This window comes from Mustela nigripes, chromosome 8 (genome assembly GCF_022355385.1).
Source record: "Mustela nigripes isolate SB6536 chromosome 8, MUSNIG.SB6536, whole genome shotgun sequence".
In the NCBI taxonomy this organism is placed as follows: Eukaryota; Metazoa; Chordata; class Mammalia; order Carnivora; family Mustelidae; genus Mustela; species Mustela nigripes.
Genome location: NC_081564.1, coordinates 74,817,665 through 74,843,409, shown reverse-complemented (window position 1 = coordinate 74,843,409; position 25,745 = coordinate 74,817,665). Strand labels below are relative to the sequence as shown.

At 49.9% G+C, this 25,745-nt stretch overlaps 1 protein-coding gene across 1 annotated transcript in view; it reads left to right on the top strand.

Annotated features, from left to right (window-relative positions):
- Nucleotides 1-25,745, top strand: part of ALPK2 (alpha kinase 2) — a 40,378-nt gene that overhangs the window by 282 nt on the left and 14,351 nt on the right. Inside the window, exons 2-8 of the mRNA XM_059408074.1 lie at nucleotides 1,308-4,488; nucleotides 7,697-7,844; nucleotides 11,115-11,242; nucleotides 11,343-11,378; nucleotides 15,921-16,195; nucleotides 17,418-17,506; nucleotides 21,081-21,298. Of these exons, the coding sequence (XP_059264057.1) occupies nucleotides 1,308-4,488; nucleotides 7,697-7,844; nucleotides 11,115-11,242; nucleotides 11,343-11,378; nucleotides 15,921-16,195; nucleotides 17,418-17,506; nucleotides 21,081-21,298 (4,075 nt within the window). The remainder of the gene's footprint in view (nucleotides 1-1,307; nucleotides 4,489-7,696; nucleotides 7,845-11,114; nucleotides 11,243-11,342; nucleotides 11,379-15,920; nucleotides 16,196-17,417; nucleotides 17,507-21,080; nucleotides 21,299-25,745) is intronic.

Genomic DNA, 25,745 nt, shown 5'->3' with positions numbered 1-25,745 from the left:
AGTTTCTTCTTGCTCGTGAGGCCCTTTTATGCCAATAAGTTCAGAATTAAATGAACGTCAGGGTGGGTTGAAGGAGGAGAGATGAGAGGGGAATCACTGCTGACAGCAGGCAGCCTTGGGGGAGTGTCGGGCGGTGTGGCTCTGCTGGTCTCTCTCCCACTGGTAGTACGTAAAGGGATTGACGGCAGGGCAGAAGACCCAGGATTCTCCCGTGCGGTTTCTGGGAGTGAGCCTTGGGACTTGGAGCCACACTGTGCCCAGAAACATTCCAGGTTGTCTTTGTTATGCCCTGTGAGACTCTGTCTCCTCTCCTTTATAAGCCCAGGTATCAGTTTCTGTCCTATCGAAAGGGGTTGCTCTAAAGCGGGGTCCTGGAGGTGAAGACGGAGGTACTTGCCAAAATGTAGCAGCAATTCCCTTTTTGTTGCCTGGGCGTGATTTTGACGTGTGTTGAAATAATTGATGAAATTCAAGTTGTAAGAGATAAGAATGTAGTCTAAGATCTTGTTGCTTCCTTCAACAATAACCGGTATCATACAAGAGTCAGGATTTACTGCTCACAAAGTGAGTTTCCTCTCTCCTTACCCCCCTCCCCTCTCTCCTCCCTTCCTTCCTTCCTTCCTCCACCCGTTTCTCTCTCTCTCTCTTCCCTGAATCTTCTACTTCTCATGGGCATGGTCCGCCTGCCACGGGACATCCGTTTTAAAGTGGAAGAGGCATTGTAGAATTCTATAATCCTCCTGGGGCAGAAACAATTGGAAGCGCTGGTGACCCGACATAACCCGACATAACCCCGTTACTTCATTAGAGGCAGGTTCAAAGGACAGGCCTTTCTCTGTTCTTTAGTAACATGATTAGCCATTACTGGGGACAAAGTTTATTCATTGCTACTTTACAAGCCTTGTATATTTCATTTGTTATGATCATGTGAAATGTATCTTTCTGGAGAGATGCATGCAAGCTCTGGTGGCTTAACTTGATCAAAATAGTTTACATTCAATTTATTTCTGTCTTTCCTCCTGAGAGACAAGAAAGCATCATCTGACGACTGTCGGAAGGCTTTTTGTTTAAAATGGGGAATTTGACCAAGGGTCCCCTGGAACACAGTTGCTTAAATGTGCATTTCTCCAGGAAGTCTCTAATAGCTAGAGAGGGTCTGGGGACCGGCGTTTAGATTTCAATCATTCCTGCTTCTCCTCTTGTCCATTATTACAGTCATCGAGGATTAACATTCTTGGGCTCACAGGAATGCCCAATTGTGGGCTCTCCTAGGAACAAGTCTATTAATATCACTTTCATCTTCCTAGGTGCAAATTCGGGAAACAGTCAGGGAGAGAGACTTTCTCAGCCAGCTGCCAGCTTTCTCAGATCCTGCTGGGGAAGAGTCTGCATTTGCTGGGACCACAACAAATTCCTTCCCCAACGCAGGAGGGATCAATGAGGAAGGCACATCCTTGGCCCGACACGTGGAGCTAGGAAGCTGTACTCAATGTCCACAACACGGAGAAAAGCAGGACAGAAAAGACCATGTACTTGGAGGTTCCTGGCCAGAACCAGGATATGAGCTGAGCATCCCAGATGCCCATAATGAAAATATATCCCCCCGGGAGCTGTCAGTGCTTCTCCCCCAAGAGGGCAGTGCTGACCCCTGGGAGCCCAAGGCTCTCTCTGTTGCTTCCCCGGAACCCGAAAAGCCCAGCCTCACCCTGGAAACTCCATGCGATGAGCCAGGGGGCAGGGAAGCAGCAAGCGTGTTGGAGCGTCTTGAAGCACGAGACCAAGGAACACGGGACACAATGGATTCTCCTGCTGGAGCCTCAGCTGATAGATATTTGCCTCCGGAAACTTGCTCCACGGACTTAGAGCCGGCGGAGATTCAAAGCAAAGTATCTGATTCACGTTCTCCTGATAACGAGATGCCAGGCATCCTCTCTCACACGCAGCATTCTGAGTTCCCACAGCACCCGTGCAGGAGCAGCAAGGGGGGAGACTCTGCCACGCCACCTCTTTTTACCAATACTTTTGCCTGGAACATTTCGCAGGCCAGCGAAGGTGGCACAGGGGAAAATTTAGCAGAGACGGAGAATGTCACCTCCGCGCTGGTCTCCGCAGTCCAGCCTGGCCGGGAGAGGCCAAGCCCCGGCAGCTCCGGAGGGTTTGAGGAAAGACAGCCGCTGTGTTCTGACAACAGCTCTTCTGTGCAGTTTCCAGAAGGCGGTGACGAGAGCCCCAGGACCCGTGCCCCAGGCACTGCAGACACACCAGCCGGAAATGGTTCAGTGGTGATGTTTCCTCCTGAGAAGCTGGTGTCTTTAACTGCTAATCTTGAGGGTCTTCAGGTGACCAGGGAAAGTGGGGACACATCGACGGTTACCATGGCCACCAAAGTCCACCCAGCCAAATACCTCCCTGTTTCAATCGCGGAGGACAGTCACCCCAATGGTCCCAGGGAGAGTTCCCCTCAGGCTCCGGAAGGAAATACTTGCCAGCTTCCTTCCAATGAACAGTTGGGCCATATTTTTAATTATTCCACAATGGCATCTCTAGAAGAGCCCTTTGGCCTGGCTCCCGGGGGGCCAGAAGTCCACATCCACGTTCCTCAGCTCCCAGAAGGAGAGGGTTTCTCCTGCACTTCCCCTCTTCAGACTGATAACCATTCTGGAAATAAGAACCCGGCCGAGGATGGAGCAGGCCGGAGGAGCCTCGAGGAGCATTTCCAAGACAAAGAAAGTGAAACAACACAGAGGATCCAGCCAGAGAGCTTACGCCAAAAGAGTTCTCCTCCTGAAGATGATCTCCAAGAAAGCTGGCCCAGGATGCCAGTTGCCCGAGGGCAGATAGACCCAGCGTCCTCGGACTGCTTATCAGCAAACTCCAGGGAGGAGAGACGACAGAGCTCAAGCTCGGGGACTAGTGTGTGCAAGGCGGCTGAAGCCGCTGTGGAAGTTGGAGGTCAGGCTCCAAGCCACATTTCTCCTCTCTCTAATGTCCCCCTGGAAGAGTCCGGAGGGAGCAGGCCAGGACTTTGGGAAACAGGAAGCAAGCTCAAGATTATAACTCTGGAAGCTTCCGTTCCAGAAGTCTGGCCACCCAGACAACAGCCAGGTTCCGAGTCCAAGGAGCTGGAAGCGGGTCCTGACGTTCTCAAGGCTCACGGCCCTCCGGCTGAGTCTGGCTCAGCACTTGCCATTGACAGAGAAACGCTCGTTAGTGGAAAATCAGCCAGCCATGCATCCTGGAGGAGTCTTTCGTCTGAGTATTTGAGCCAACCCAGACTCCTAGAGTCCTCAGTGGATCCTGTGGACGAAAAGGAATTAGAAGTCGCAGATTTGCTATGCGAGCCTTCGGAAACTGGAAAGAGAGAAAACGCTGACGGTGTGAGCCAAAACCGAGAGGGCAACCGAGTCCAGGCGGATCACGCTGCTTTCTTTAAACGCTTTCTGACCCGCCTGAAGGTCGTGGAGTCCTCTGTGGACCCCACGGATGCGGTGTGTGCCCGGGCTGAGACGGCGGGGCCTCCCGCGTCCTCCGTGTCTGTTGTCAGCGAGGACAGTGAACAGGATGCTGGGCCCATGGGCCAGAGACCGGCCGTCCAGCCGGCCGTCTTGCAAGTCCCGAGTCCTGACGAAGGTCAGGGAGCACGTCCCCGGGCTCATGGAATCGGCCAAATGCAAGAGCGCAGCGAGAGAAGCTCGGGGGAGGCTGAACGCAGTAAAAACGACAAAGCAGAGTCTGTTTTCCCCACTTTACCTCTTTCTGATGGGCCCGCGGTGATGACTCGCGCATGTGTTGGAGCGGATATTCGCGACTCCTCGGGTCAAATTCATGACGTCTCTGAGAAGGGTGTAGTGGGGCCCAGAAGCCACCCCTACACATTTTCTGACTCAAAGGACAGAGGAGCCATTGAGAGTGAGTGTGGGAAACATCCACTGTCTCCCAGTGCTCTTACTCGGTTGCCTTTTACCACCTGTCCTGAAGGAAACATCACAAACTTTTCAGAAAGACACAAAATCCAGGAACCTACAGGGGAGGAGCCCCGCACCGGGGAAGCCACATCCACCGGCGCATCGGGCTCGCCTGCTGTGACCTTGGACTCCACGGCAGGTGGATGTGTGTCGGAGAAAGCTCCCGAGATACTGCCGTCCCCATGCCAACAGGGCTCCAGCCTGGGCTCTAGGCAAAAACCCAGGGACGAGAAGCTCGGGCACATGGCCGCCCAGACCCTCGGCTTCCCCAAGTCCCCCGCAGCAGGGAGTGGCTCCAGGGAGGTCAAGAAGCAAGAGGCTTCAGGGAGAGGACCCATAGCTGAGGGCGTGAAGAAGAAACTTCTGTCCAGGGTGGCCGCCCTGAGGCTGCGTTTGGAGGAGAAGGAGAACGTCAGGCGGAGTTCGAGCCTTCTCAGAAGGATTCCTGCACCTGAACCACCGGCATCAGGCCCAGACGAGAGACAAGACGCGGAGGAGCCGCCTTGCAGAAGAGACGGGAAAGGTGAGGCTCCGTGGCTGTCGCTGTTAGCGTTTGGGCTGGTGAGCCGGAGGCCCAGCTCCTGTATGCAGACTGCCAGGCTCTACCTCCAGAGTTTTTGATTCAAGTTTCAGGCTGGAGAAAGTGGCTTCTTTCTTTCTTTTTTTTAAAAGATTTTATTTATTCATTAGAGAAAGAACACACAAGCAGGGGGAGAGGCAGAGGGAGAGAGAGAAGTAAGCTCCCCGCTGAGCTGGGAGCCCAATGCGGGGCTCCACCCCAGGACCTGGAGATCAAGACCTGAGCCGAAGGCAGACGCCAACCATCCGAGCCACCCAGGTGCCCCGAGAAAGTGGTTTCTAACAGGTCCCCAGGTGATCTCGAGAGAGAACCGCTAAAAGAGGCTGCCGGGAGGTAGGTTTAACCAAGGGAGTGTGATTAAGATGACTTTCTGTTTAATTATCCTTTAAAAAATATTTTAAAAGATAAACAGAAGCATTCATCAGTGTAGCTAATTAGTATAATTAAATAGACCACACACTAAGCAGGATTTACAGAAATAAACATTTAGGTACAATTTGGGAGTCTCCTCTTTAATTGGTGATTTTCATTAAAAACAGCTTAATTGAATCCTGGATTCTCTTCCAAATGTGAACATAAAATTTCTTTCCAACTTACCCTCCTCTTTGTCTGAGTCTAAAGTGCCCTGGGGACTCCGTTCCAGGTTTCAAACCAACTGAGTCTCAAAGCGCTATAAATGCTGTCATCGCTGCTTTGCAATGGGAGTGCTGCCTCAACCCCAAACTCCACCCCTTAACCCGAATTTTAGCCTCTGTTATTTCAGAGCTCTTCTTTCCCTCCCCATGGGTGGGAGGAGTCAGAAGAGAAGCCTCCGCAGCCAGTGATGCCATCTGCGCATGTGGGATCTTGATGCTGGGGGCCCCCTTCACGCTAAGGGGGCTTTGCTCCTCCTGCCGGAGTTTTCAGACCTCCACACTGATGCTCCTTATTCCTGTGGACACTGCGGGCCCTCTGCGCCTGCTGCAGGCAGGATTCAATACAAAACTCCCTTCAGAACGTTTGGGGGCATCCAGCCAGGTCTCTAGGAGACATGTTTTAAAACATTTAAAGTTGGGGCACCCAGGTGGCTCCGTCGGTTAAGTGTCTGCCTTCAGCTCACGTCATGATCCTGGGGTCCTGGGATCCAGTTCCAAGTTGGGAATCCCAAGTTGGGAATGCTCAGTGGTGAGTCTGCCCTCCCCCTCTGCCCCTCCCCAGCTTGTGGCTCTCCTCTCTCAAATAAAGAAAAAAAAAAAAATCCAAAAACCCACATATTTAAAGAGGATGGAGCAGTATTTTATAAGATTTCTAAAGTGGTTTCAGCCCCAAGGGAAATATCTATTTGGAATCCTTTTCCGTGGTTTTTCGAGTTTCTGTAGGAACAAGGACGCTGCAGGTAAGCGCGGACTGATGGAGCTTGTGCTGGGTGTCCCCAAGACCCCCTGGGTCAGCGCATTGCTCTTCTGGGAGGGAGGCTGCGCTCTCAAACCACAGACCACTCAGGGAAGGAGTTAGTATGTGGGGGGTGCTGTGCCTCACATGACTCAAAGAAATAAAACTGAGTAACCTTTCCTGGGGACATTCAAAGCTTTCTATTCTAGTCTTTCCACCCAACACTTGGCCAGAATACGCACAGAAGGAAAACCCAGCCACACTCCCAGGCTTCCCTGTAGCTCCTTCCTCTCCATCTCTCCCTTCCTCCCACCCAAAGAGAGGTCCTTTCGGAAGCCCCCAGACCTCTTGTCGAAGCCAGCTTTCTAGCTCTCCGGGACCCTCATTTCGTCCTGCTGCCCACTGTATGCCCTTCCCTCTGTCCCCCCAACTTTCTGTGTTCAGAACTCAGAATGCGCAGTGGACAGGGTTGGCTGCTTTAGGAACATTCAGGTTTCCACAAATCATCATGAAGGCTGTCCCTGCATAAGTGTTGGAAGGGCCCTTGAGGAATTAGGTCCCAGAGGAGGAGGCAGGCTGGGTCTGGACCGAGAGTTTGAGACCAATGGCCTCAGGACCTAGCCCAGCTAGCCCCATCGGCCATTCGCACTGAAATGGAGGTCGCCATCGATAAGCACTTGGTATGTTTTCTCTCTCCCATCATATTGTCAGTATCTTCAGCTACTTCCTAGTTGGGGGACTTATTCCCTGATCAGCCCATTATCACTTTCTGGGAAGAAAATAAGCTTTTAAATGTGCATTCTGTTGCCCACATGTCTGTTGGCATCAAGGAGGGAAGAGAGGCACCTTTAATCCATTGGCGCCTTCACAGTGGGATTCGTGGGAAAGGGGCAAACAAAGCGTCAGCATCGAGGACTTCTGGCTTGGCGGAGGATTACGTCATGTTTTGGGTTACCACCGCTGCAGCGTTAGGGAAGTCGGTTTGCAGAAGATTGACACCAGGTTTCCAGTAACCTTATGGCCAAATCACTCTGCCCACCTGGCTGGGTCCGCCGTCCGTGTCCCGTTCTAATGTCTGTCCTGCCGCCCAGTGGCTGGCCTGAGTAATGACACATTTCCCCATCCGGCTGTGCGCTCATCCCGGGTTTAATTAAAAAGGCGCTGTTCAAAGAGCTCAGGCTAACCCCCGAATGGTTTCTTGCTCGCTCCTATTTCATTCAAGAAGATGCTTCTCTTTTGCTAATGAAATTGATGTCAGACATCACTGCACTCCGTTAGGATATTTTCAGCCAAGACAATAGATCAAGGGGAAAGATGGATGAATGTTATTCAGAGATAACCCACCCATCTGGATTTTATTCTGCTCCTAATCCCCAGCTCTGATTTTGACCTGGACCATCTGGTGATCCTTTAAAAGCATCTCTATTTGGCCCAGGTTTATAGGCTAGGTATCCCCAGCCCCCCACCCTCTTCTTAAAAAAAAAAAAAAAAGTCTCTCACATTCTATTTCTGTAATTTGTGCATTACAGAGCTCACTCGTGGAGTGTTTTGTAGTGAAAAATGAGGTGGATTAGTTCATTTTTCTGACTGTTTAGGTATGCCACTTCTCCCCTCAGACACTTGGCTTCCTCATCCATGAATGGAGGGTAATAATTATTATCCCATTTGGGGGATTGTTGTTAGCATGACATGTGATACAATGGCAAAGTCTCTTCCCCACCATGAAGTCTATCTTTGCAACTGTTGTAAGAACACTGACCTGCAAATCTCTCCTTCACAGCTCCGATATTACTGAAAAAGATCCAAGCCGAGATGTACCCTGACCACTCTGGGAATATTAAATTAAGCTGCCAGTTTGCAGAAATTCATGAAGATTCTACTGTCTGGTGGACAAAAGATTCAAAGTCAATAGCCCAAGTGCAGAGAAGGTGCGCTATTTGCCCGGTCACTTTTCACTGCTGTTGCGTGTTTCACAATGTAGTTCTAGAAGAAAATTATTATAGGAAGTGAAAAGGGAAACTAAAGTCGAAACCCCACACCCAAAGTATCCAAGACGAGTAAGTAACCGAAGACAGATGTCTAGACAGAGGAAGCCATGGAGGGTTCTTAGCTGGGCTCTGCCATCCCTGAGTTTTGGGGCCTCAGGAAGTCAGGAAACTTTTCATGATGTTTCTAGAATCAGGGAAACGGGTCAGATCATTTTCTAGGTGGAGGTTCTGTGGTCCCAAGAGTACAGAGCTCTCTCTTCTGCATGTCTGTGAATTTGGCTGTGTTCTCTGTGTCATAATTCCCATGAGCCTGACAAATTCCAATGCTGAAAAGGTGAACCCAAAGAAAGAAGAGAAGGAAAACTGCCTCTCCACCATGAGGTCGTTGAAAGCAGCCGCTTGGAGGGTGATAAACAGCCCTTTCTGAGATGGGAAAAGCTGTTTGGTTCTGGGATGGAGAGGAGGGGAGGAGGGAGAGAATCATTGCCGAGAATTCCCGTGTGGAGTGAACCTGGCGAACGGCTTCCTAGCACGCGGTGCTGGCAATACACGCTCGCTCGGGTGAACTGCGGACCTGGAGCTTCATCTGACACACTGGAGGGGGCGTGGCTGGTTCTTAAACAGATCACTGGGCTCCGTGGCAACGACTGTCACTCCAACAGTCCTCAGGTGCTTTTTCTGCCAAAGGAGGTCCCTGTTCAGCTCCCTGAGTCACGGAGGTTCCTACCCCCTTCATCTCGCCACAAGTAGCCTGAAAAAGGAAGCACAACCGGAGAGCTTTCTGTCGAATGAAATCAAATGGGTCCTCTGGGAACCCATGTCCGGAAATTAGGTCCCAAATGCAACCAAGGCAGATTTGAGCTACAGTTTCTTTGCCGTGACATCTCTCCAGAACATCTAACGGGGTTGTCGCGGGTGGAGTCACGTTTGCTGCCTAAAACGCTGCTCTCATCCCGTCCGTCTTGTGTGTGGCTTCAGAAGAATTTTAATGGGGAATAAATGACTTGATTTTAAAATCAAGGCTGCTCCCTAGAGCTTTATAGAAAGGAAGCACTCATTATTCATTTAAAAAACTTGCTGTAGTTGTCAGCCAAGGATAATTAACCAGTGGGGGTTTCTGCCATCTTGCTCTAGCTCAGAATTGGCATTGGAATCCTTTGGGTCCCTTTTCCATCTGAGATGTCTTTAGAAAACCCAGCCTCCCTCTGGGGAGCATTTGGCAACAGTAGGCTTGCCCTGTGCTGGCGATGCGTGGCCAAGCCTTTACAATCTTAGCCACGCTGGCTTCCTTCTTTCTTGGCCACACTGGCTTAGGGGCACCCCTTTGCCGCTCCTGTGGTTTATGGGGACTATTTGGGAGGCCTGTGTCCTCTGTATATCAAGAAATCATTTACATTAGTTCGAGTGGCTTTTTAAATGTTATCGAATTTCTTTCACCTTAATTCCAGTCCCTCCAAGAAGTATCTCACTGCCTTGTAAAAACATCATTTCCCAGAAGCTGAAATCTCTCAAGCAAGTATAATATAAACACACAGCCAAGATCTCTTTCAGCTCATTAAATAATGAAGAACCAGGAAGATGGTAAAGCCATTCAAAGGAACATTTGAGAAATGGAGATTTATATAGTCTGTGGGGCAAATCGATAATACTTTTGCAAACAGGTACAAAACCGGTTAATATTTGACAGATAATAAACACTGAGGGTTATCTTTTCTCCTAGACAGAACTTGTAAGTTGCAAGTTAAAAATGTCTCTGGGGGTTCTATTTAAACAGCAAAGTCAGGCACAGGAGCATTCTCCCATAATTAAATTCTCCTTGGGTGACATGTGAAGCGCAAGAAGAGGCCTCCAAGGTTCTCCATCAGGTGTCAGAGGATCAGGGAATTTGGGTCAGAAGCCACACAGAGAGACACCACCCCAGGCCTTCTGTGACTCAGCGTTTTGCAGCCCAACAGGAAATCTTCTGCTTGTGACTGGGACTGTCCACTTCCCACCATGCATTCAGGACGCATTCAGAGGCTGTCTCGGTGGATGATGTATTATCATTTCATGGGCTTTTCTTTCAAGCCATTGGTGCATGAGACATGTGTAAATCAGAGACTTGATGTCCACTGAAAAACCAACCGAGCGTCTCTACTTCAGGGGCTAAGCAACTGAGACAGGATAAGTGGTATCTGGGTTTGAATTGTGAAATGACCCAAAACTGAAACAGACAAACCTGGTGAATGTTTAACAACATTCCGAACAAAACTACAACAATATTTAATGTAACTTTTTGGCTACAAAGTAAATTTTTAGTGTGAGACTTTGGAATGAAGATTGCAGAGTTAGCCATAATTCCCATGATCCCAGATTTGAGGGGAGTGATCCCAAATCACTTGAAGAGGCAGCGTCTTGAGATCAAGGTGAGGACTCCAGACTCAGGCTTTCTTGGTTCAAGTCCCAGCTCAACCCAGCTGTGGGAACTTAGGTCACGTGCTTGACCTCTGTCTGCCTCAGTTTTCTCATCTGTGAAGTGGGGATAGTAATACCACTTCTCTCATTACATTGATCTGTGTGTGACATGAAATAGATGTTTAAGTCATCAGTACGATGCCGGATGCATACCAAGTGCTAAGTACACGTTAGCTATCATCATCATCGTCACCACCGGTTTTTCTGTTCATAGCACGGTGCCTGGAACTTACCATGTTGAATGGGTGGGAGGGCGGATGGATGGCTGGTATTCAGTCTGGGGGTATCCTATTTAAAAAAAAAAAAAAAACCCTCAGCCACGTGTCCTTATTTACAGCAGAGACCTCCTTTCTCTTGTCCCTTATTGTGTCTGTGTTTAGATTTGGGTTTGGAATTTTCAGGTCTCCTTTAAGCACAGGGCATCTGGATTGGTAACATAATTGAGGTGAATTCTGAGCAGAAATGTTAATGACAGCCCCCAGAATCCATTTTGGTTCTTTACTAGCAGCAGCTGAACCTCTCAAATGTTTCTGTTTTAATATTGCATGTTGGAGTGAGGATGTTAAGCCAAAATCGCGCTGACCGTCCCCTCAGATGAATGAAAGATTTGAACAGCTCATCGAGGTCTTGCTCTTTAGCCAACCCACTGGCCCAGAACATGAGGGCAGGGAAGCATGTTTCTTTCTCCATAAGTGCATTAGAAACCTCCAACCTCAGGACGATGAAGCGTTCAAATATTCATGCCCCCTATTGCAGTGCGGGTGACAACTCCATTGTGTCCTTGGCCATCATGCAAGCTGGTCAGAAGGACCAGGGCACCTATGACTGCTGCATCAAGAACAGCTATGGGAAACTGACCACTGAGTTTAACCTCACGGCTGAAGGTAAGCCTCAGAGGCTCAGTTTCAGGCGAGCTCTAACTCCCCTGCCCCCCAGTTCAGAATGCCCATGCGTACTGAACACCCTCTCTTCCTTTGCTTCTAGTTCTGAAACAACTCACGAGTCACCAGGATCTGAAAGGTAAGCCAGTCGTTGGTTGTCCAAGGACGTGGGCCCTCTGTAAAAGTGTGAAATAGCTCCCGGAATCAAGGGCAGAAGCAGTATTCCTGCTGACTCTTCCAACCAAGTAGGAGAGGGCACAGGAATGACTGAGACACGAAAGACAATTTCAAGCTAGTTGCAGGCCTACCGTAAGTGCGGGAGGTGACGACTGTCCGGAAGTGTTAACGAAAGATCAGACTGCAGGTGCGGTGCTCCAGGACACCTTGGTGGGCTTTGAAGGAAGAGTCCTCCCTGTAAGCCTCAGGCTGGCGTCCAGGCCCTCTGCAGGCTGTTTTCAGCCTCTGGCACTGTTGTAACCTGTTTTGCATCTTCAGTTTGCTTGTCAGTTTGACTAGCCCATCCGATTCCAAAGACAGCCCAGTGTCGAGGGGAATAACTTCGTTTGCATCTTAATGAAAATGAGAGATGGGTTTGGATGCTTTCCTTTGGCGTTTGGTGTTGGCATGGCAACAGCCAAACAGGGGGCTCAAGAGCAGTCACCTGCCGCTGGGCCACCTAGTGTAGCTTGGTGGAGTTCATGCTTGGCCTGTGTTTCCTCTTAGGGAAAATTCCCTGCCCCCGTACACATGCCCATCCCCACTCAGTGGCTGCTGGGAAATGTTTAACGACCTGCCCAGGGTGTGTGGGGTAGGGTGCACTGATTTGTTGAGTTTTCTCATTTCTGTGGTGTAAATACTATCACCATGGCCAATTTTTACTGCGCATGTGAGATGAAGAAAACACGGAGCCAGGAAGAGATGCCCACCGGCAGCGGGAGGGAGCTGGCTGCAGCCCACCCGTGCACACCCACCTGTGCACACCCACCCGTGCATGCCCGCATCACTGACCATAGCTTTTTGCACCTCATAGGAGCTTTGGTGACTTTTAGAAGATGTGAGTAAAACGGATAGCTCAGTTGATTCAGCCTCATAAAGAAATTCACCTCATGGGCTGATTTTTAGACAAACAAAAACACCTGAAGATGGGGAGGTTTTTGTAGAGACAAGACAGTAAATGTGATTATGATGGGGGGACACCTAGTTCATAAAGGGCGAGGAGCTGGGATCTTGACTTAGAAATGGTCTAGCAAGGGCTCCTGAGTGGTGCAGTGGGTTAAAGCCTCTGCCTTCGGCTCAGGTCATGATCTCAGGGTCTTGGGGTGGAGCCCCGCATCAGGCTCTCTGCTCAGTGGGGAGCCTGCTTCCCCCTGCCTCTCTGCCTACCTGTGATCTCTCTCTCTGTCAAATAAATAAATAAAATCTTTTTTAAAAAAATAAAAAAGGAAATGGTCTAGGAAACACGTATCATGATATTTATATCATGATATTTATCGGCAACAACAAACAGGCTCTTCGCAAACCTATTCAAATGCTACGTACCTGTCTTTAGTGTGGAGTATGCTTGTATGATTTCAGATCCTTTTGCCATGTCTGCCCCCCATCTCCCCAAAAGTCTAAATATGCAAAAGGATGTCCTTCCTCCTTATGCTTGAGAAAACAAAATAACTTCCAGAAGAAGAGCTTCTCTGTGTCATCAGCTTAGCATTGCTGGGTGTTCACATGCCGGATACTTGCCACACCTCGTTCATTTAGGTTCGCATAAACTCATCTTTCTAGGTGTTTACCAGTTAGGAACTGGTAAAAGAGACCCCAGTGGGAATGAGCTGCTGGTCACCTTATGAAAACAGTGCTGATGTAGCCCTGTGACTCCAGCCAGAGGGTTTGGGTCTAGACCCAATGACATCACCTCCTCCCAGTGTCAGAACCCCCTGTGACTGGGAGGTGGTCCAGTGTCAGTGACTCACTGGAAAGTGAGGGGATCCCATACTTTCCTCCCCACCCCTTGATCTTTCAGATGAAGAAGCCTCAAATGACTTCTTGATCACCTTTCTTGTTTGGGGGAGTCTCTCTCACATTTTATTAATTGAGTTCTCTAGAGGAGGAACAAATAATATTTTACAAGTTGGTCCCTAATTAAAAAACTAATAAAATCAAGCTTGTGGGAAGGTCCCAAATGAAAGATGGTCCAAATAAAACACAAGCAAGCACAATTTAATGATCACACAGGGCTTTCAAAGAGAAGTCCTAAGATTTATTTTTTCCCTTTCATTGTTTTATCTTTAAGTAGACATTTCTGTTGGAAATTATAGATAGGATTGTTAATTATACCTAATATAATACTATACAGAAAATGTCCCTTGGTATTTCTAAGCACATAGTCTGGACAACTTTTGTGTTAAATTTGATGCATTTCTAAGTACTTGGTACACGCATTTCTGTTAAGAATAATTGAGTTTCGGGAATTTGGGGGGATTATGCAAGAAAACATAATGGGGAAATACAGCTCATATTTATTGGGCTCTGATGTATTTACACAAAACACTTCCTATGTTTACTAAATGGTATTAGGACCCAAACTGTTAACATGAAATTAATCATGTAACTAGAATTGAGATTTGGGTTATATGTATTAAAAAAATATATATCCCTTCTTCATTTTTTGATCCCATTTTAAAATTTAACTTAAGAAAAAACTATCCTCTTCTCCATAAATTAATTTCTTTTTCTGGTTCTTTCCCTAAGGTTGACATCTGTGATAAAAGGATCTCCTTAAAAATCTGCCTGGGAGGCATTTGGGTAGCACAGTTGGTTGGGAGACCGACTGCTGGTTTCGGCTCGGGTCATGATCTCTGGGTCATGAGAAATGTTTGTCTGGGAAAATGTCCCATGTGCTTCCTGTTGCCCTACTTTTCCACCCCAGTTCTCTCTAGAGATCCAGGACAGGTTACTTGGCCAGAGGCTCCTGCTCGGCTTGGTGAAATCTTGGATAGTCTTTTCTGTCCACTCTCCACTGGCACCTTCAGCCCTTTTCCTATGTGAACCACTCCCTCCCCCCTCTTCTTTTTCTGTCAATAACTAGGCCTCTTCATTCATCCCCAGAGAGGGAGAGACGCAATCCCAAGCAGGCTCCACACCAGCAAGGGGGCTTCATCTCACAACCCCAAGATCATGACTTGAGTCGAAATCAGGAGCTGGACACCCAACTGTCTGAGTCCCCCCAAGTGTCCCAAGAATAATCTTATCTCCTTATGCCTTTAATAGCTAGCTTCAGGCATAGACTGTTCTTAAAACACATGATCTGAAAATATTTTTAAAAGCAGAGAAAAAAATGTTTCTCTGTGCAGTCAAAGTAGAAATGTGAAGTGAGATTTTTCACACGACCCAGGATTTCTTTCTTCCTTAAACATTCAGAAAGATGTTAGTCTTTATCGACTTCGAGAACTGGAGGACATTTTAAAAAATCTAAACAAACTTACGTCACTGAAAACCGTCTTCTTTTCTTCTGTTAGCTCATCAGAATGCTGACTGCTTGCCTCTAGTTTAAAAGGGAGCCTTCTGATTGCCTCCATTGTCACCTGAAACATGGAGAATCAAATCTGAAGAAAGCTCATGCTAGAAAAATAATTCTACTTATCTTTTTACAAATAAATCCAAAATGATTAGACTTTTTTTTTTGTATTTCTTCAGAGGCAGTTTCTTTTACTGTTTGGTTTTTGTCTGCCTCTTTCTTTCTTTTTTTTTTTTTTTAAAGATTTTATTTATTTATTTGACACCAAGAGAGAGAGCACAAGCAGGGAGGAGCGGAGGTTGAGAGAGAGAAGCAGGCTCCCCACTGAGCAGGGAACCTGACGGGGCCTTGATCCCAGGACTCTGGCACCATGACCCAAGCTGAAGGCATGTGCTTAACCAACTGAGCCACCCAGGCACCCCTGTCTGCCTATTTCTTTTGTCTACCCCAGACATTCTCAACACAGGGAGGCAGTATTGCTCCCGAGAAGGCAAAAATTGCTTCTTATGGAGGCAAAACAAAACAAAACAAAACCCTGTACTCCGATTGTGTGTGCAGCACAGATATACACATAGTATGTACACAGATATACAGTACAAGTGTGGAATTAAAATTTCAGGGTAGGGGCAATTTGGAAAAAAGTCTAAAAAGACTCCTTTCAAAGGGCAATCATGAGGAGAAAGGTTGAGAAGCATCGCTCTATCACACCTAATCACTGGTCCCTTCTCCGTTCTGCACCCTTCACCTGTCTTTTCAACTTGCCTTTAATGACCTTGCCTTTAATGACCTGTCTGTATTTTCCAGGTCTGTCTAAACTGCTTTTCCTGGAGAGCCCAGGAAACATGAAATTAATCATGTAACTCGAATTGAGATTTGGGTCATATTAAAAAAACACCGCTTCTTCATTTTTGCGATCCAATTTTAAAATTTAACTTATAAAAAAACCTGCACTGTTTCAACTTCTTTTCCTTGCCCCAATTAGTCTTCTCCCCTCCCCCCCTGGAGGGCTCACCCCCCTCCCCCACCATCTCATCTCTGAGCCGGGCCTCCGTGGGGAGTGCAGTTTCCGTCCGGGCTCTGCGGGCCAGCCTTGCCCTCAGCCCTGTGTGGCAACACGCGTAGCCGAGAAGCAGCACTGGGGGGTCTTCTAACTAAAGGCGAGCTGTGTTTCAGGATGTGAAGAGATCGAATTCAGCCAGCTCATCTTCAGGGAAGACTTCCTCAGCGACAGCTACTTCGGGGACCACCTGCGCGGTCAGATCGCCACAGAGGAGCTGCACTTTGGGGAAGGCGTCCACCGGAAGGCCTTCCGCAGCAAGGTGATGCGGGGGCTCACGCCCGTCTTCCAGCCCGGCCACGCCTGCGTGCTCAAAGTGCACAACGCTGTTGCCTATGGGACCAGAAACAACGACGAGCTCATCCAGAGGAACTACAAACTCGCTGCCCAGGTGGGTCCACCTGCCCGGAAAAGTCAGCTGGATGGGACTCAGCTCGAGTCTGGAGGTCCCTCCCTGGTGTCTGACCCCGCCTGGGATCCATTCTGTTCCTAGGGTGCCCCATGAGGTCCTTGAAGGTTTGAGTCCACTTGGACATAGGACGTATGCAAGCTACATGGGCTGCCTGGATCCTCAAGCATCCCCAAGAGAGCAGTTTCTAGATTGCTTTGCTTTTTGGTTTGGTTTATGGAGGGGTGTGGGGTATAACCAGAAGGCCCAGGCTTTGTCCTGTTTCTTGCCTTTCTGAGTTTGAGCCAAGACTCCAGCCAAGTTCACGCCTCCCTGTGTTACTGAATCACAGAATCTTGAGACAAGAGGAGATCTGGGCTTCCCTCCCTGCCTCCCCCTCCCGCTTTGGCGCCAGCTTTTGGGAGTGCTGGGACTAGCTCTGTCACAAGCGAGGTGCCCTTCTAACACTGTCCCCTGGAAAACAATTAGGTTAGACTTTGATGAATCTCCTGGGTACTGTCAAGCCACCCAGGCTGGTCTCAGACGTGCTGATGTCAGGTGGGACTTGCGGCTCATGAAGGCAGCCCCTGTTCTGAGGATAGAATTTTGCCAGCTGTATTCCTTTCTCCCAATCAACGGTTCTTTTTTCTTTTCTTTCACTTCATTCTCTTTCTGCCTCAAGTACCATCTGGTCTGGTCAGGGAAAAGCCCCAGCATCCAGACTCCCTCTTGGGGAGGCCCTACAGAGTGGAAAGCAGAATCCAGTTTGCTTTTCCGGGGCAAACAGTCTTGTCAAGGTGTTCACTACCCACAACCCTTGTCACACCCCTGAGGAAGACTTCCGACGGGAGAGCTCACAGGCAGCCCAGCAGGTTCCCCCAAGCTTTACCTGACATCCTGCCCTGGGGCCAGTCCTCTTAGCCCAGGGTGAATTTCAGCCGTGCACGTTCTAGAACTTTTTTAGTTCAGGATGCCTGGCCCCAGAGACCGCTTGAGCTTTACCTGGAGAGTTCCTTCAGGTCTCAGAGAGGCTCTTCCAGTGGACAGCTCTAGGTTGTAGCAATGCAGCGGTGTAGCAATCACTGTTACTTCTGGGCCCCCAACGAGGGGATGGCTGGGTTTGGGAATCCATTGGCTTGACCCACACCAGGAAACCTGATGGGCTTTACCGCAGCTCTGAATTTCCTCTAATCACTTGTCCTTCCTATGTGTGTGGGTGATGTAGGAATGCTACGTCCAAAACACCGCCAGACACTATGCCCAGATCTATGCTGCCGAAGCACAGCCTCTGGAGGGCTTTGGAGAAGTGCCAGAGTAAGTGTGTTTACCTGCTCTTGCGTTCTCACTTGGGATCTGTCGGGGACTTGGGGGGCTGGAGGGAGGAGAGGGTGAGAAGGACCAGCAGAACAAGCATTTCACCTGTCTGTCTGTCTGGGAGCTATGAAAGCACACGTGTGGGCTGCTGTCCTGCTCCTTACCAGGTTGCCAGAGGCTTACAGAGAGATATTTGGTACATATTCTTTAAATCAATGCACGTACGTATGTACGTTTATAAGGATAGATGGATGAAGAATGGGTAGATGGATGGAGAGGTGAATTCAGTAAGTGTATCGTATCAAATAGAAAAGAATTGGGTCGAAAATGAATGGGATAAATGTATCATGTTAAGCAGAAAAGAAAGAGAGTCTACTTCATGGATATTACAGTGTCTCAACAATAAGCCCACCCAAGAGAACACGAGTCTATCACAAAACAATTACCCTATGGTGAAAATAAAGTATGGTGCCGTGTCTAAGAAGAGTGAACTGGGGATCAGCAGTGTAGGAACGTACCACCCCTTTCCTGGAACCCTGCAGAGAGGAATCACACTGATTATTTTCATCCACTCATTGGCCAAATATGGACTGAACCAAGCAGATGTTTGGGGGTCTGGAACTTGTGGTTGCTAGCCTGCTCCTCTGGTTGAGATTGTGTGTGGGGGTTTAAGTGAAAAGAGAAAGAGGTATGCCAGGGCACATTGGAGATTTCAGGTACAACAGCCATTTGTGTATCGGTAGAAACCTGGAGAGGAAGGAAGGAAGGAATTGTTGCCTTCATCGACCCTGTCAGCTCACCAAGGGGCAAACATACTCCCCCTGAGGTGGTATATTGGGCTTATGGTATAGAAAGCCCAGTGCTTTCTGCTCTTGGCCAGGAAATGCTTAGCGTACTTATTGAGTTCACAGACATCTCTCAGCAACTTCAAGGAAAACTAACATAATGCAAAGAAAATACACAATTGCTTTTCTGTTCAATCCCCTGAGACCACAGTCTGGAGTGAGTGAGGGCTTCGTGTCACGGGCACTCACACGTTCTCACTCTTCTCCGGCCCTGTCCCAGTGTCTGCCCCCAGCAGTTCTCAAGGAGGAAGAGGGTCAATTGTGTGAGCTGTCCGCAACGCACAAGACCGCGGAGCCCTCGGGTGGGGCACACCCAAGTTTTGTGTGACTTGACACCACAGTTTGGGGGCTTTCTAAAGAAAACAACACAAAATTATGGATATAAAGATCGGTGCAGGGACTTGAGAAGGGCTTATGCTCGCGAGGGACACGGGGCTGATGAGTGCCATTGGCAGCCCCACATATATGCCACCGGCCTAAAGATAGATTGGGACGTTTGGTGTGTAAACACCTGTCCCTTCCTTACGGGGGAAGAATTTGTGAGCGTATGAATGGTAACATATGGAAGGATGGGGGTCCTCGCAAAGGCATCTGCTCCTGATTCCCTGCTCACTGGACCAAAATCAGAGGATTGCGCACTGGGAAACACACACACACACACGCACACACGTTCACACACACACACGCACGCACTCACACACAGACCTCTCCCCAGCGCTGTCCATGCAAAGTAGGGGCTGTGCCTCTTCCGTGTTTGCTCTCCTGGTGAGTTTTCGAGATTCTGGCATAAGCTACTGGGGAGATGTTTATTGGATGAAAAGAATAGGAGGGTGAGTCATCAGTCACCAAGGTGGGGCTGAGACAGGAGTCTGGGGCCCGTGAGGAGTTCGGTTTGGGCTGGGTTCAATCTGAGATGCCTTTTAAAGATGGATCGAAGACAGCAGGAGGCCAGGCGCGTGAGTCAGGAGCGCAGGGAAGAGGTCTGCACCGGGGATAGAAATGTGGAAACCGTCGCCCTGTGGACCGTCCTTCGAGCAAGGAGGTCACCAGCCGGTGTGGGCAGAGCGAGCAGAGCTCTCTCTCAAGGCTGGGGAGAAATGAGGCTCCAGCGAAGGAGACGGGAAGAACGTAGCCAGTGGAGCAAGGAGACCAAGAGGAAGTGAGTTTCTGGAAGCAGTGGGAAGGTGCTTTGAGAGCTCAGCTGTGTCCAGTACCACTGAGGGCACGTAAGACCCGGGCGCAGAGGAGACCGTTGGACTCGGCCACACGGGTGCTGCTGGTGCCCTTCGTTGGTGGACACGCCCCTGTGAGGGGGTTCCAGGGCGATTGGGAGGGGAGGGGTCGCCCACCGTGAGGCTCAACTGACCTGAGTTTGGGTGTCAGCCGTGAGTCAGGCGTCGAGGGGCGGAGAGCTGGGCCCTGGCAAGGATGCTTCTTAGAGGGAAAAGCGGGCGGAGGAGGCAGGAGAACTTGCTGGTGAAACATCCCTGAGCATGAGAGGGGTTGGCCAGACTGGGACACCAGTGGGAGAAGAGGCGCAGGGGGAGGGGGCGAGGAGGCTTCCTCCATCGTCGGGGGCAGGAGGGGGAAGCTCTCTTCTGAGTGTTTCAGTCTTCACGGTAAAACAGGAAGCGAGAGCGCGGCTGGGGAGGGGAGGAGCGGGTGTGAAATACCATCTAAGGTGCTACAGCGAATGGGTTGTGCTGAAAACCGCAGTCGGGACGCATCCCTTCTCCCCCCGGGGCCGCCGTCACAGTTGTGCAGTGTGCCGCCTGATCTCCCTGCTCTGCCCTTGCCCCCACACGGCCCCTTCTCCGCAGAGTGGCAGAGTCCTCCTGCCACAAGGGTGTGTGATTGCGGCACTCCTCTGTCTAAGACCCTCCAGTGGCTTCTCATCCGAATGGTTTTTCAAATGGCCTCCCAGACCCCACAAGTTCTGGCTTCCCATTTGCCCCCTGTCCGCACCTACCTGCTCCCACCTCCCCTTTGCTGACCCTACTCCAGCCACACAGGCCCCTCCCTGCTCTTGGAACCTACCAAGCATGCTCCTGCACTGGTGCCTTTTCCCTTTGTTCCTTCTACTTAGAATGCTTCTCCCCTAGATACCCTCATGGCTCCCTACCCCGCCTTCCTACAGGTCTCTGCTCAAACGTTCTTTCTTAGCAAGGCCTCCTCTGGCCTCCCTCAGTAAAACAGCATCCCCCTCCCCGACCCCGGTGCTACCTAGCACCTTTCCACTGCTTCATTTTATCACCTAGCCCCTGGCACTATACATTGACTTGTTTATTGCCTGTCTCCCTCATTTAAATGTAAGATCCTTGAGCGCAGAGCCTCTGTGTTCTTTGCTGTTTTCTGGAACAGCATCGGAAGACTGAGATAGAAACCACTGAATGAGTATTTGCTGAATGAATGGACGGGAGGAAGGAGGAAGGAGGGAGATGTGATGAATGGACACATGGCCGGTGGGTCACTGAGACACAAACATTCATTCCTACATGGGCAGGCAAACTCCATCCCAAGGACGGCTTTCCGACCAACTCGAGGCACAAATGAAAGACGGGAATACATCTTCCCACCTGCTGAGCAGTCATTGTGGTCGGGGTCTGCCTACATCTAGTGGAGTCCAGGAATTTGTTCTGCACCTGCTTCCCCCAAGTGAAGACAGAATACCCTCAGTCTCCATTTCCAGGTGAGAACGTGATGTGTGGCCGTGCTGTCTTGCCTTCCAGGATAATTCCTATCTTCCTCATCTATCGCCCTGACAACAACATCCCGTACGCAACCGTGGAGGAGGAGCTGATCGGCGAGTTCGTGAAGTACTCCATCCGGGATGGGAAGGAGATCAACTTCTTGAGGAGGGACTCGGAGGCTGGTCAGAAGTGCTGTACCTTCCAGCACTGGGTATACCAGAAGACGAGTGGCTGCCTCTTGGTCACGGACATGCAGGGTGAGGAAAGCAGCCTGACCTGGCTTGCAGGGGTGTCGTGGGGCCTGGAATGTTCCTTGGGGTGTGGATGGGAGGAGGGGGAGAGGTCTGCCGGATGCCTTTAAGCATCTTTACCAGCAGGAGGTGTTACTAATGTCTCATCAGAAACAAGCCTGAAATGAGCAGCCAAACGGAGTAATAAGAGTGCATTATAATAATTCACGCCAATAACACCTATTACCACAGGTGACCGAAGACTGGCTTGATTGTTCTGTCCTCTACAGGGGCAATTCAGAAATGTAGAGGAAAATCTGACTGTACCAAAAGATAAATTAAGACGTAATCGTTTGTTGTTAATAGGGCAGTTGCTTTAGATTTTCAAGCCCTGCTGGCTAGTTTGCACATTTTCAATTTATATGCAAATCGATGGGAGTGCATTTTTCCTATGAAGTGGGCTATGACAATTAGGATACCCAGAGAGACCACCCTGAGACAAGTTGCAGTTTGAGGTTCCCCAAGACCTCCTTCTGTTTCAATAATTTGCTGGAAGGACTCACAGAACTCAGAAAATCCTTTACACTCTTGGTTATGGTTTCTTACAGTGAAAGGATACAGACTCAAATTAGCAAAAGGAAGAGACTCGTGGGGCAGAGGCAGGGGGAGGCCCCGGGGAACTTCCAGATCCCCTGTCACGGTGGAGCCGCATAGACAGCACCAACGTCTCCCAGCAGTGATGTGTGTGGCCGTGTGCATGCTACTGCTTTCCGGGGAAGTTCGCCCAAACCTTGGTGGTGAGAGTTTTTACTGGAGATCCATCCCATTGGCATAACTCGCCTCAAGATGGACTTTGGTTTCTAGCCTCTCCAGAGGTCACACCACCACCCCAGGTAGACAAAGACGGTCTTACCAGGTGGGTCATTCCAGGGCTCGGAGGTTACCTCTCAGGAGCCGGGTGGGGATTGAGCCTTTATTTGGGCAAGGTGAGTCCTTTCCTGCACACTCATGTTCAGGTACAAATATTGGGGAGGGGATCCCAGGCGACCCTGCTAGGAGAGAGGAGTATGACAGGCAGTGAAAAGGCAGCCAATAGGGAGCCTTGGAACACAGCCAGTTCCTGCTGCAGGTCACTAAAGGTCCTGCCTGCTGGGGAGACTCTGGGAGCTTGTGCAGAGCACGCTGCTCAGAATTATCTCACGCAAGAAGGGAGGGAGCAGTGGTATTTATACACCAGTTGTCTTTAGCTACCAGTGGGCAGCTACTCCTGGTGTGGGTGTTAATGCCCCTGAACTTGCCACCTGCCCACGGACAAGCCAAGCTGAGCAAAGCAGGCTCCCGTGAGCTCAGGCAAAGAGATGCTGGTGGCACGGGGATGGGGGGGTAGCCAGAGTGCACGGAAGTGGTTAGGGTGAGGACAGTGGGTGGGGCACCAACAGTTTCTACCACAAAGGTTTTCCTTTTCCTCTTCCTTTCCAAATAATACTGTGAAGAAAAATCTGAGCTATAATCGTATGCCCGCTGTACGTCAGACCTTGTTGCCGATGAGGACCTCCAGCTCTTGTTACAGCTGGTGGTAAAGAGCAAGACGGCCTCTGGGTTCTGTTCCCACGGCTTCCTAGCTGTGAGCCTTGGGCAAGTTACTTCCCTCTCTGCGCTTCAGTCCTTTACCTGAGTGGTGAGAGGGTAGGGGGGTGTTGGGGGGCTCAAACAGGCTGGGAAGTCACATAGCACAGCACTGCCACAGAGTGAGTGTACCCCGATTTTTTAAGCTTTTTATTTTGAAATAAACACAGACATAAGACATTGCAAAAAGACTCAATGACATCCTCCTTTGCGTATGTACTCATTTTTTCCTGTGATTTCTGTCCGATCTTCGTAAGACAAAAGGAAGACATAAGACGTAAGACAAACAGAAGACAGAAGTCTGAGAGGAAGACATTAGGATCCCATTTTACGGATGAGAAAACAGAGGCCTAGAGACAATGCTTTAATTGCCTGCTGTCACCCAGCTAATAAGCAGAGGAGTCCGAGACCCTGCCCTGTGGCTTCGGACCCCAAAACCCAAGCTCTTTCCACTAAACCGCAAATTTACCAATTTGTAAGAGATTTCCAAGTGTCTCCCGAAATTAGAGCATCCAGTGAGGGCCTTCTTGAGGGCCAGCTGGGAACTGCAAGGTCAGAGCCTTGCAGGTGGGGTCGATCTGCATATTGGAGGCTGCACACCCGCTCAGCTGCCTTGGAGACTCCGCTGCCACACACACACGTACACATGCCCACGATCTTAATACACAGCTCTCTAGTTAGACTCCGGCTGTGTGGGTCTGGATTCCCCCCTCCATCTTTTCTCCCTCAGAGTTAATTTTGCGATAAGTATAGTTCTTCTGCTGAAAAGCAGCGCCCCAGAGCTCCGTGCAGGGTTCGTTTTGCTTCTAGGCACCTGCGAACAAGCTCCGTGGAATGTTACATCTCTCGGGGAACGGCGTGTGCGGTCCACTGCGCTGGCACAGTGTCTAACGGGGTGTTTTTACTCTCTGCTGCTGGGGAAAATCTTGTTACTGTCATCATCTTTGTGGAGGAGATAGCACATCCACTCTCTAGAGAACCCATACATTTTCTAATTTGACTGAGATGCCGGAACTAGGATGAAAAAAAAAAAAAAAAAAAGCCCAAACAAACCCAAACTCAACTATGACCTTCTCAGACTCTTAAAAGCGATCCCTTCACATGTTGCCGTAGCTTGTTGACGGGATTGAGGGGGGTTCGGCAAGCTTGGGGGGGAAAGCCCCGCGTGTGGTTGGCCCTGAGATCTGCCCGTCGCTGAGACCACGAGGGTTCCTAAGAAGCAGTCACCCCAAAAGACCCAATAACCCAAGTTCTGGAGAACAAATTCCTGATGCTGCCTTCTTCCTTCCTTTCACCAGACACGACCTGCTATCCCCCGCTACCTCCCATGGATGCACACTAGAATTCAAATTATTACCCTTTTGGAGATTTTGATTGAACCGCCAGCAAATTACTGAACTGAGATGTTTCCTTTTCAAAATTATATTCTCTTTTTCTCCACTGTGAGTGATAGCTGGTAATTGCGAGAGGCGGGAAAAGCGATCCACAAGTTCAAGGACCTTTGGCCAAATGACTTCTTGAAATTGGACTAAAATGCAGCTCAGAGCTGAGATTTTTAAATACAGAGCTCCACAAAAACAAGATGTCCGAAGAGGGCTTTTACAATTTGGTGCCCTTTTTTCTTTCTTTCTTCCTTTCTTTTTTTTTTTTTTTTAAAGCGCAGCCCCTGTAATAAAGGCTACATGAAGCACTTCTGCATACGTTCTAGTTGTTAGCTTTGGGAGAATGAGGTGAATCAGTCGCCCACTGCAAAAGTGGCCTTTAAAATGCTCACTGGCCCTCCGAAGTGCCGGGTCTGATCAGCTCACAGGTGCACGCGGCAAAGCGGCTTCTGTCGGACCAGCCAGCCTGAAGAGCCGCATGGCCTGTGTTTTTGCTGACTCAGAGCATTAACCCATTAGTGTTCCTCTCCTGGGCCTCTGAAAGCAGCGTTCCCAGTGTGGAGGCTCACGGAGCTTAGCTGCCATCACGTCTGACCTCGGTGCGGGGGGGACTTGGGAGAGAGAGGATGCTGGTTGCTTGGTCCACACCCCAGACCGGTTTCTGTGCTGCCAGTCCCCTCAGAGAGCGGGTCACCCGCAGGCCATGGGAAATACAGTGACCACAGGCCTGGGGGGGACAAGACGTAGGGGCAAGAGAAGAGGAGGCAAGCCAGACAGACTGGTGGGGAGCACAGTGGACTCCATGCTCCGCCACGGAGGGCCTGTCACGAGACTGTAGGAGCGCCCTTGAGGCGGAGGCCCACTGAGCTGGAGCCCGCGCCCATTGCCACCACCCTAGAGAGACAGGAGCCGAGCTGCTCCCGGGCCTGGCAAGGAGAGTCTGGAGAGGCTCGGGGCCATCCACACTCTGGGCGTCGGAAAGGCTTGTCTTCCTCCAGATCTGGAAGAGGTCAGGGATGCGGGGTGAGACGGGGACAGGGTGAGAGCCTGGCTCTTCTCTGCGGCCCCAGGGGACAGCGACTCTTGCCCTTCCCCTCCCTGTAAGACAGAAGGATTTTCCGTTTTCTGTATGTCCCTGGTTCCTCAGCCACTCTCTCGGCTGCTCCTGCTGGAGAGGCAGAGGTGAAAAGCCTTCTGTGTTCTTATGTTTCCATCAGGGATATTGTGGCTTTTTGCTGAACCAGAGTGGGACGCTTGGGCAGCCGTGTGGATGGCTGTGGTGTTGGTAACCGCCCCCACATGGTTTAATGGGTGAAGGTTAGGATGAGTCAAAGGGTCAGACCATGGGTCACAGTGGCCAGCATCTCCAGGCCAGTTGTGACAAGTCTCCATGTATAACTCAGGAGTGCGTCCCTGGGCCTAGAGCCAAGCCTGAGAATCTTCCCTCCTTGATTGGGAAACCATCA